Here is a 12,162-nt window from a genome sequence, read left to right as displayed (position 1 = left end):
ATATCGGCTTTAGAGTTGAGATCACGCACACAACATGTCAAGTAATAACAGAAGAATTTTGAAATGTGTTCTTTTTTCATACCTTCCGTTAGCAAGTTCAAAAGTCAAAAAAAAGGAGAAAATCAAATAATATAGCAATTTAAAAAAACTTGCTATATTAAAAAAAGGCTTATTTAATGTAAATAAATTAATAATATATTTATTTCAACAAATTGGCATTACAAGTGATTATAAGAATATGATACTTGCAATATCAAATATCTCGATGAATAAGTTTTTGGCAAAAAAAATATTTTTTGTACAAGCTTTTGTCGCTGACTGTACTTTTCTTACCACGTGCAACTAATACTCATCGAGACAATTCTAACAACCCCAAACACAATTAGGTCGCGTTGTTTCATCACAGAGCTCCTATGGCCAGCTCCCATTTCCATCAACAGATCAGCTCGATGTTACCATAATATTGCATTGTCACCTGACTTACATATGTATACAAATTTTCAGCTTCATCGGAAATCGGGTAGTATTAAATTTAGCTTCCAAGATTTGACACTAACAAACGGAGCAAGTAAAATAGAACCTTGTAAAAATACACACTTAATATTGTAACAAAATCTTTATTTATATACATCTATATCTATGTACATTATCATAATTTCGTAATAATAATAAAACTCGCTCGTTCGCCCGCTACACGCTCCGCTCACCGCTTGCCCATCGGCCGCGGCCTTATCTTATGGAATGTAAGAATAACGTCAGCGACCCAATTACTCTTCAAATTATGCACATAAATTATTTCATTGTACACAACATTGGTTATTTTCATGTTTCTAGAACACTTGATTCAAATGTTTTTGGGCCACATATGGATGTTATATTGCGGGTACAGTGCCCCTGGAAAGTTACCAAAATTACGAAATTTCTAAAAAGAAATAACATAAACTCATATTTTGAATATTGAAGCTTTCCCGTTTGTGAGAACATTTCCAACTTTCAGGAATTTTTTCCCAAGTTGCACTGTACTGGCCATTTAAAGCCAGGGATACACTAGGGTAAAAATGTCCTGCGACACAATTTAAAGGGCCATATGTACTGCAAAACGTTCGATACACGTGCGAATAGGTACCTAATTCGCACCTTGTGTCGATTTGTGATTCCCTTCGGTTGTGTTTTAATTAATCGCCACTCGTTGCGAGTTCTCTGCTTTTCGCACGTGTATCGTATTGTACAATTTCTATGATTTTAGGATCTGTCGCTCGGCGGTATAAGCTGTATGTCGTGAGATACATAGTCAATTTTTTGAAATTATACTTCATCTACATTCTTATTGCTCCTACGACAAATAGTCTTAGTTTACGATTGGGTAAAATTGTCGTTTAACAGCTCGTGCTAATATTGATACCAGAGCATGCGAAAGATTCCAAAATTGAACCACAGCGTAGCAACTACTGGTTCGCGAAGTGGAATCTTGAGCGGTGCGAGGATTTCAAGGCACGAGCGTTAAATAAATTTTGCCTCCGAGTGAAACAAAAATTTTCACCACCCCAACGCGAGGAAAATACTAACTGTGAAATATCAAACAAAATCCAAATGAACGTTATTCAATATTTATTATTTAAAATCAACATTTAAAAGTGAATTCTACCAGCCAACATAAGGCAACGACTCAAAATTTGCATCAGATTACTTTGCCACACATGTGGATAAAATGCAACTTTCTCATCTGTTTGAACAATCAAGAGAGCCTTTACCAGCTGGTGTGGTGAAAATAAAATTTAAATATAACGCCATACAAAAACGCGATTACCTCTAAGAGCCAGCCGCAACAACCACAATTAACAGACCGTAGTTATAGATCGTGTCATTCACGAAGACGCTTGCCTTGACTCGTATTGTCGTAAAGTGATCCTGTGTTTACCAAGAAACTTAAAGCGCTGCTGATCGCACAGGCATGCTACAGCGTTGACGAGTTTCTTCGTGGAGTTCATAACTAACGCGTAAAAATAGTGTCATCTTAATGCTTGATTAATTATACATATAAGATTTAGTTGTAAATGTTATAATTTGTAAATATTATTAGTTATTTAATCTTATTATGTAAATATTTAATGTAATCCTGACTTGTAAAACAACGATTTTACCAATAAATAAATCAATCAATCAATCAATGTCATGCTATTAAAGGTTGAATTTGACAAATATGCGCGTTATCGTGAATGGCACGAACTTATACAATACAACGTACCTACTTACTGAGCAGAGAACTATAAGACTTCCCACAAACTGAAATTGGGTACTTGACACATGTTGAATATTATAACAAATTTTGTTAAATGGATAGAAAATAAGCCATCCATTATAAAAAAGTGGAATTCAATTTTTTTTATTGAGATTATAAAAGAATACAAGGCTCCAAAGTAGAAAAATAAAAGTTTTTTTTTGTCTTTCAAAAATAGATTTAAATAACCGGCCAAGAGCATGTCGGGCCACGCTCAGTGTAGGGTTCCGTAGTTACTCTTCCGTCACAATAAGCTAAACTGGAGCTTAAAGTGTAGTAAATGGTACCTTTCACCCGAGTTAAACAAATAGGCAAATTTGCATAATCAGTACCTAATTAAAGTAAGTCTTTTTACTATGAAGGGAAAACATTTTGCGATAACTCAAAAACAGCTAAACTGATCATGTCCGCTATAGTTTTCATTTAATGTCTTTCTTAAGCTCTACTTCCACGATTTTTTTCATATTTTTTGGACCTATGGTTCAAAAGTTAGAGGGGGGGGGGGACACATTTTTTTTTCTTTCGGAGCGATTATCTCCGAATATATTCACTTTATCAAAAAATGTCTCTTGAAAACCCCTATTAGTTTTGAAAGACCTTTCCAACGATACCCCACACTCTAGGGTTGAAGCGAAAAAAAAAAATCACCCCCACTTTACGTGTAGGGGAGGTACCCTAAAAAAATTAAATTTTTAGATTTTATTGTACGACTTTGTCGGCTTTATTGATTTATATATCCATGCCAAATTTCAGCTTTCTAGCACTAACGACCACGGAGCAAAGCCTCGGACAGACAGACAGACAGTCAGACGGACATGGCGAAACTATAAGGGTTCCTAGTTGACTACGGAACCCTAAAAATGGTACCATACCATTCCATACATTTTATTGAAAAATAAATTGTATGACAACTATACACATAAACGCAATATTTCAGGGTCAAAATGGCAATTTCCTTGATCTTCCATACATTTAGGACAGACTTATATGATGTGACGTCACATCACCTTATCATTTTGCTAGAGGCGTTTCAATCGTCGAGTGCGAGCGTCAGACTTTAACTCTCATTTCTGATATTTGTGTTGCTTAAATGCCATGAGTCCTATATAGACATTTGATCCCCAGGAAAATCAAGATCGTTTGACATTATTTACAAAAAACTGTCAAGTAGCCAATTTACGAACGTTTTGACGGAGACGATTCGGTGTAAGTTAGTTATAAAACCCTATTAACCTCGTAAAGCCCAACATACAAAAAAAAAAATCCTAGTTTTAATTTGAACCTTGTTATATAACATTGGGATGAAATTCGTTTGGTTGAGAAAGTAATGAAACTGAAGAAATGTTAGGTTATTTAGTTTATGAACGGTTTTAATGAAATTAAAAAAGAGCGTAATTGTAACTAGCGACCCGCCTGGCTTCGCACGGGTAAACATTAACAAATTATACATCAAGAATCACTTTATTGATAGATGGAAACCGCATGAAGATCCGTTCATCCGTTTTATAAGATTTAGTGATGCACATGGGGCCATATGAGTAGAGGCCGGAATTCTCGTGGCATTTTTGAACTGTTTTAGTGACTTTTAATATGTTCTACAATATATCGATATTTATGTATATCGGAAGTCGATAAAAACGTTAAAAAATTAGTCCCCCATGGCAGTTCAAAAACGCCACAATAATTCCGGCATTTGCTTATGAGAATTAACAACATTATATAGTTTTGTTCCAAAAGATTCCCCCCCCCCCCCCCCCCCATTCTCACAGTAAAATCACGTGGTGGCGAACAGATATAGCAGGGCCTTAGCAAACTGCACGATCTCGGAGCCTCCGAGCTTGGACTCTCCATACACGCGGTCCACGAACGTTATTGGGACCTCGCCGATTGTGTAGTCTAGTTGACGTGCTCTGTGGACAAGTTGATATATGTGATTTTAATAGGGAGTATTATTGCAATTTTTTGCCGCCAGAGTGCAGCACTAGCGACTTTAGTAAACCAAGAGTAACTATTTTATTTTATTTTATTTTTATTTATTTATTATTATTATTTTATGATAGAGGAGGCAAACGAGCAGACGGATCACCTGATGGTAAGCGATTACCGCCGCCCATGGACACCCGCAACACCAGAGGGGTTGTTAGTGCGTTGCCGGCCTTTAAGAGGGAGTACGCTCTTTTCTTGAAGGTTTGAAGGTCGTATCGGTCCGGAAATACCGCAGGCGACAGTTCATTCCACAGTTTAGCTGTGCGAGGCAGAAAGTATATTTGCATATTCGAGCGATAAAAAGGCAGATAACTAAATTTCGTTTTGCGTTTCCCGGTAGACTACAACAACTACATAAATAAAATTAATAAAAATTTAACCTATATACGTCCCACTGCTGGGCACAGGGCTCCCTTCATGCACGAGAGGGCTTGGGCTATAGTCCCCACGCTGGTCACAGTGGGTCCCCAGAATTAATATACACTTTTGAATTGCTTTGCAGATTTATGCAGGTTTCCTCACATCGTCCTCCTTTACCAAAAAGCTAGTGTGGTAAATATGAAATGAAATTCCATACATAAGTTCCGAAAAACTCATTGTTATAAGCCAGGATGTGAACCAGTGACCCGTGACACAGATAAGTGGTTGAAAACCCCGGTAGGGCTAAGATGGTCGGCTCTTTATCATTTGTCACCATGCCTGTCACGTTCTAACAAGCATGTAAGCGCGAAAGTGACGGGCATAGTGACAAGTTATAAAAATGGAACCATGCTGCCACCGCTGGTCTAACAAATATTTTAAGTTCATTGTAAATAATTAAGTTAATCTTTTATTCGGGAGTGCTGTCTTGATTTTAAAGAGAGGTCATTAGATAGGTATTTGTATGGACTCAAAGCGTTCTATGGGCACAAAGCGGAATTCCATTGCAGAACTGAGATTTTTGTATTTTAGTCAAAATGTCATCACCCTTACTGCCTCGCTAATAGAGTCCAAGAAAGTAAATTAATTGCTGCGGGGTAGATGTTCACACACCGTTCGGTGCGGTCGCCCAGCGGTGGACTCTATTACCTAGGTAATAAGGGTGATGCCATATTGACTTTGTACTGATTAAAATGGAATTCCGCTTGGTACCCACTGAACAAAATGAAGTACATAGAAAGACCTCAGTTGGTTATTGTACTATTTTCATTTTGACACATAGTCCTTTTATCTTAGAGATAAGAGTTACCTGATAATCATTTCCATTTGGAACACATAACCCTTGGACACACAGCTGTCTATGAGTTTCTGCAAGATGTCCTTCTTGTACAATCTGCAATAAAACATTTCATTTTAAAAAATCTACTCGTTGACTGTGATGGTTGAATTAAGATTTCGTATACCAAACTATAATTGCGTATAGGCAACTATAAGATGACCAAAACCCTCCATCCAAAATAGACACTAGAAACTGCATAAACAATAAAGAGGAAGGAAATTCAACCCAATCATGTGGACAAATAATACAAACACAAAATATGCAACAAATTTCAACATCAAACAAAAATAAAAATAATAATATGAATAGAAATAATGATATTTATGCAAACAAAAGCAAGAGTATAAAGTTAAGAAAAGAACAAGGCCTTAAAATATGCACATTTAACGTGAGATCCCTATCAACAAAAGAAAGATTTTTAGAACTAAACAATGCAATAGATGAAATAAAATGGGATATAATAGGACTTGCAGAAGTCAAAAAGTTAGGATATACCATTGAAGAACACAAGGAGTACATATTTTGCTATATCGGAGAGACAAGAGGACTTCATGGCGTAGGCTTCCTAATAAAGAAATCTCTAAAAGCCAATATATTGAGTTTTCTGGGAATATCGGAAAGAGTGGCTTTGCTTAAATTGAACTTCAAAAAGGGACCACTATCGCTAATCCAAGTATACTCTCCTACTGAAAGTTCCAGCGAAGAAGAAATCACGAAATTCTACAATGATTTAACAAGAGCACAAGAACTGTCTGATAAAAACAGGCTAATTATCGGTGATTTCAATGCTAAAATTGGACAACCTAAACCTCATGAAAACCTAATAATGGGCAAATATGGTTATGGCAAACGGAACGCCCGAGGCGAACGCCTCATACAATATGTGCAAGAGAACAAACTGGCAGTGATGAACACATATTTCAAAAAGAAAAGTTCCAAAAAATGGACATGGCTATCGCCAGATCATAAAATAAAAAATGAAATTGACTTTATATTGAGCACCAACCCAAAATCTGTAACAAATGTAGAAGTTCTGAACAAGACAAGCTTTCCATCTGACCACAGGATTGTAAGATGCTCTATAAATATTCAAAAACCAAAAATTAGCCGAGGATCATTCAAAACCATGCCCAACAAATTGAAATCCACACATGAGAAAAACAACTACATCCAAAACCTAAAAAAGAATCTACCAGAAATGCGAGAATTTTTAAAAAATAAGACGGTACAATCCTTAAGTGACAAACTGGAAGAAGCAATCACAAACAGCCTCAAAATGGACATAAAAGAAAACATTAAATACAAGGAAAAGATCATTAGTGAACAATCACAAAAATTAATCTGTAGAAGAACAGAACTTAAGTTTACAAAGAACAAGACCAAAGAAATGAGAGAGGAACTAAAGAATTTGTTTAAACAAACCAATAAATCAATCAAGAGAGACTATGCTAACTACAGAAAATATATTATAGAAAAGAATATGTTGACATACCGAAGTTCAAAAAGAGCCTATAAAGAACTATCCACACACAAAAATTGGATACAAAGTTTAAACAGCGAAAAGGGCGAAAACAAAGATAGAACAGGTATAATAAAATGTGCCACGGCTTTTTACACTTCTCTTTATGGAAAACCACCACATGATATGACACAAGATGTTGAAAAAGATAATAGTAATAAAGATATGGCGGGAACACCAGTAGACCCAATAACGGAAAGAGAAATAATGACTCAAATTAAACAACTAAAACCCGAGAAGAGCCCAGGTGACGATAACATCACAAACGAAGCCCTAAAAATTGGAGCGCCAATCCTCGCTGCATATCTAGCAGAACTCTTCAACTTAGTACTGGAAAATGAAAAAGTACCACTGCAATGGAGTAAATCAAATATAGTATTACTGTACAAAAAAGGGAACCCGCTTGACATCAGTAACTACAGGCCTATCAGCTTACTATCAACAATATACAAACTATTTTCATCTATCATCCTAAGAAGAATAGCACCTAATATTGACAGGAATCAACCGATAGAACAAGCTGGTTTCCGGCCGAAATATTCAACAATAGACCACATTCACACGATAGAACAAATTATAGAAAAGTTTAAGGAATTCAATAAACCACTTTACATAGCTTTTGTGGATTATTCCAAGGCAAGGCATTCGACAGTATAGTACACCCATCCATATGGACAGCACTAAGAAATAATGACATAAACAAAACATATATAAATATCATAAAAAACATATATTCAAAGAGTGTAAGTAGAGTGCAACTTGAAAAACAAGGGGAAGAGTTCACAATTGGAAGAGGGGTGCGGCAGGGAGACCCACTATCTTCAAAATTATTCATAGCTGTACTTGATGAGATTTTCAAAAACATTAATTGGAAGAATAAAGGCTTATGGATACTTGATAAAAAACTAACACACCTAAGGTTCGCGGATGACATTGTTCTATTTAGTGAATCAGCGACAGACTTAGAATCAATGCTACAGAGCTTAAACTCTGAAAGCAAAAAAATTGGTCTACACATGAATGCCTCCAAAACTAAAATTATGACAAATAGTCAAAAGAAAACAATAAATGTAGAGGAAAAGCCAATAGAATACGCTCAGGAATATAATTACCTAGGTAAATTGGTGTCGTTTGATGCCCATAGTAATGAAAAGGAAATAGACAGACGAATAAGTATAGCTTGGAAGAAATACTGGGCCCAAAAAGAAATTCTTAAAGGGAACTATAGTCTCAATATAAAAAAGACTATAATGGACTCATCCATTCTTCCAAGCTTAACTTACGCTAGCCAGACATGGGTCTACACAGAAAAACTAAAAAAATAAAATTTTATCTTGTCAACATGCTATGGAACGAAGTATACTGAGGCTGAGAAAAATACAAAAAACCAGAAACGCAGACATCCGCATGAAAACTAAATTGACAGATGCCCTTGAATTTAGTTTAAAACAGAAATGGAACTGGGCCGGGCACTTGTCAAGATACGAAGACAGGAGATGGAGTTACCAAATAACTAAATGGCCGGGCCCAACAGGCAAAAGAAAATGGGGAAGACAAAAGAAAAGATGGGCCGATGATATAATAACCACAGCAGGAAAATGTTGAATGCATATAGCAAAGGACAGAGGAAGGTGGAAAGGAATGGAGGAGGCTTTTACCCTCAGAGGGGCCACATAACAAAGATGGAAGAAATAGTTGTAAATTAAAAATACATTGCAAAACTTGTTAAGTGGAAAAAAAGCTTTAATAATAATAATAATAATAACTATAAGATTTATTTCGATATCCTGTAGTCACCTATAAAAGAAATTGACCAATCACGTGCCGCCGCGCTCCCGTATAAAAGCCTAAACGGGCGCATGGCGCGGGGCGGGAGTCGCGAATTGATGTCTACATTTTTGTCTACTGCTAAATTTTCATTATTTTAGATGACTCACAGAAAAAGCATTGTTTACAATAGTGATATAATTAAGCTTTTCAATCTCGTACCTTACTTGGGCAACTCAGCAATTATATATTATATTATATGCAACTAGAATAGTAGGTTCATAACCAAAGGATGAAATGATGCCTTTTTCATTTCGAATATGACATGTGTTTATGTGGAAAGTAAAATGTTCTCGTGCAGAAATGTATTACTTTCTGCACACTTTTTAGAACTAAACTCTTTCAGAGCATGAGAAATGAAAACTTTTTATGAAGAACCCCACAAAGTTGTCTTAATTGACAGAAAATGTCACAAATGTTTCTATTATATTAGCATCAAGGATGAACTTTACTATAAGTAGTGGCTTACTCTTAGGAAAATAATATTATATTGAAACAATTAACAATAACCTCTAGTGTTCCAGGATCCTAATATTAGTACAAATTACCTCTAATGAAATTTAAATCATTAATGAATGGAGTAGAGTTGCATTTGTATTATAAATCAATAATAATAAATATTTGGGATCAGCCTTACACAGATCGACCTAAGCCCAAACTAGCTTGTACTGTGGGTACTAGGCGACAATATACATATGTACATAGCTAAATACATACTTAGGAATAAATATCTATGTTAATCACACAAATAAATTCCCTTACTGGGATCAGAACCCATCCGCTTCATAGGCATGATTACTACTCACTAGGCCTCACCGGTCATATTGTCTTGTTCAATTTTAAAATCCTATTTTCTAGCCACCTTAGTTCATATTTGGCTGACAATTTAACTTGTATTTTGGGCTGCTAGAGGTGAAACATACAATTAAATACTTTTCGATTAATTTCACGCGATGGAGTCAAGTCTCTTACCTAAATGACCCTGTCAAGTCAGAAGCCCCTGGTCTCAGCAGCATCTGTGTGACAAAGTTGGCACCGCGGGAGATGAGCTTACGCTTGAAGTCCCAGCCATAGACTCCGCCACCATCCTTATAACGAGTACCGGATACAACATCAAAGTCCTGCTTGCGTTGTAGCTCTATCATCTTAGGGATGAATTTAGGCTGCAAAGTAATAGAATAATTATAATAAAAATTCAAAGTTTTATCACATAATAAGGGAATGTTAGAATAAAGAAAAGTATTGTCTGTTTAAAACTAAACTTTAATAGCAATCAATAGAATTGAAAATGGGCTGCGCATGCGGTAAGGGGTTAAATAGATCATTTTATTTAATTTTATTTAATATATATAATATAAGTAACATATAGACTACCTAGCTTACATATTATAGGTGCTTTGTCTGCCAACAAACCACTCTGTGGTTTGGCACAAGTATATTGTAAATATTTAAAAGGCATGAAACGTGAATAAACGTTTATTTATTTTTTTACATTTCACGAAAACTTGAAGTCAAATACGGAGCCAGTAAAGTTAAAGCTAAAAATAAAATAAAAATATGTGCAATAATTAACTACCAAACTACCTTTTTTAAACTATTATCCCTAATAAAATAAAAAAAGTTAAAAATGACCCACCTTAATCAATAATTCAATATGTAAACTAAATTGGAGTTACTTAGGATACCTGTGTTTAGAGACATTAACTTAAACTCAGGAATGCTCCCTTGAAAATAATGGAGTCTAAAACCAGGGATCATTAGCGGTATTCTGACTACCAGTTTGAAATTAGGTATAACCGGTTATAGTTGCATTTCGCTATTTATATCTCTAAAGCTTTGATTACCGGTATAATCAATAACGGTATTCATGACATCTGACATTGACATCTTAACTTTCAAGTGCAATGAATAGTGGTATTGAATAAAGGTATTTAATATTGTAAATAGTCTATATGTAAATCAAAACAATACCTCTAATAGGAATATAGGTATTCTTTTTTGAAGTGGTAATAGTTTGACAATTTATTTTCAGGTATTAAATAAAACCGGTTGCACAATCCCTGTTTAAAACAAACATGGTGTATAAAAAAGACTTTGGCAGGTAGAATCACCATAACCTGTTTCAAATTTGTGTTACAGAAATACTTACGTGATGACTAAGGTCAGCGTCCATAATAATGATAAAGTTGCCCGTGGCGTGTTTTATTCCGTGCATGTATGCTGTGCCTAAACCTAATTTCTTCTCCCGCGGGCGCAAAACAATTTTACTGGAACCATACAGCTTTTGTAGCTGTTTCGCCACATCCAGGGTACCGTCGGGACTTCCATCATCAATTATTATCACTTCAAAATCGTAGTCGCTACAATAAAACGGCAAAAAAGGATCATAAACAAATGAAAACTTTAGCGACGTATTTTGTCTGAAGTCTTTTTTTTTATGTGTTTTTGGTGCTTACCTTTTCTCCAAGTGTTTCATAATAAGCCATATTATTATGGGCAAGTTTTCTCTTTCATTGTATGTCGGCAATAATATCGAATATTTATCGCTTTTCATGATTTCAGAATCCAAAGCCGTGGCAGCCATGCTGTCAAACGTCATTATAAAACTCAAGCTTGTTTAGGACATAGATATATGACCAAAAATATTAATCAGTCGATCGTTTTTAACATGACCTTAAATGATATTGCCTTAAGAAAGCTTATAAAAAAACCGGTGTTATACGGTTTTTGTCAGTCACTGCTTGAATCTTGCCAGTCAGCTGTCTGTCACTGTCAAGTCGGTGAAGTCGGCAGTCAGCTTAAAAAACAACGTAAAACAACACAAAAAATTTAATTAAAAGCCTCGGTATTTACAAACCTCAAAGTCGTTTACTATAAAAATTAGTGGTATAAAATTTTACAAGTTTTTTTCATAGCAAGATGTCGCAAGCCCGGTTCACATCATGCATTCCTTTACCGTTGGAACATAAGACGCTGGTAGCAGTTATAGAGAAGGCCAAGGACTGGGCTCTCATGCATGGAGTAGGCATGAGAGACAAGAAGAACTTCACCAAGGATGCTATCCAGGTAATCAACTTTATATTTCCTTGTTAGTCATATTGTCCTTTGTTGTAGGCTAGCTTCATATAGCCCACTTTATTTACTTTGATATAATATAAAAATACAATGCTATGAACAACTTACCTCTTCCATCGAAATTTATGTTTATATCATGCTGCACTAAAAAACCCTGGTTATAAATTAAACACTATAAGTTGTTAATAATTACATATTATAATATATAATATTTAAAAT

General features: G+C 35.3%; 2 protein-coding genes across 4 annotated transcripts in view; one reads left to right on the top strand and one right to left on the bottom strand.

Moving 5' to 3' along the window:
• Positions 1-601: 601 nt before the first annotated feature.
• Positions 602-11,485, bottom strand: LOC133530357 (dolichol-phosphate mannosyltransferase subunit 1). Its single transcript, XM_061868266.1, has 5 exons — positions 11,325-11,485; positions 11,018-11,228; positions 9,841-10,031; positions 5,493-5,576; positions 602-4,188 (listed from the first exon to the last, which is right to left on the bottom strand). Exons 1-5 carry the CDS (start codon positions 11,465-11,467, stop codon positions 4,053-4,055), a joined length of 765 nt encoding a protein of 254 aa, XP_061724250.1. The 5' UTR covers positions 11,468-11,485; the 3' UTR covers positions 602-4,052.
• Positions 11,486-11,626: 141 nt separating this feature from the next.
• Positions 11,627-12,162, top strand: part of LOC133530350 (glutathione synthetase-like) — a 37,661-nt gene continuing 37,125 nt past the window's right edge. Inside the window, exon 1 of one of the 3 annotated variants that reach the window (XM_061868259.1) lies at positions 11,627-11,934. In XM_061868259.1, coding sequence (XP_061724243.1) covers positions 11,788-11,934 — 147 coding nt within the window. In that variant the 5' untranslated portion in view covers positions 11,627-11,787. The remainder of the gene's footprint in view (positions 11,935-12,162) is intronic. The other 2 variants (XM_061868257.1, XM_061868258.1) reach the window with 2 other exon arrangements.

This window comes from Cydia pomonella, chromosome 22 (genome assembly GCF_033807575.1).
Source record: "Cydia pomonella isolate Wapato2018A chromosome 22, ilCydPomo1, whole genome shotgun sequence".
NCBI classification, from domain to species: Eukaryota; Metazoa; Arthropoda; class Insecta; order Lepidoptera; family Tortricidae; genus Cydia; species Cydia pomonella.
This window is presented reverse-complemented; position numbering and strand designations above follow the sequence as displayed.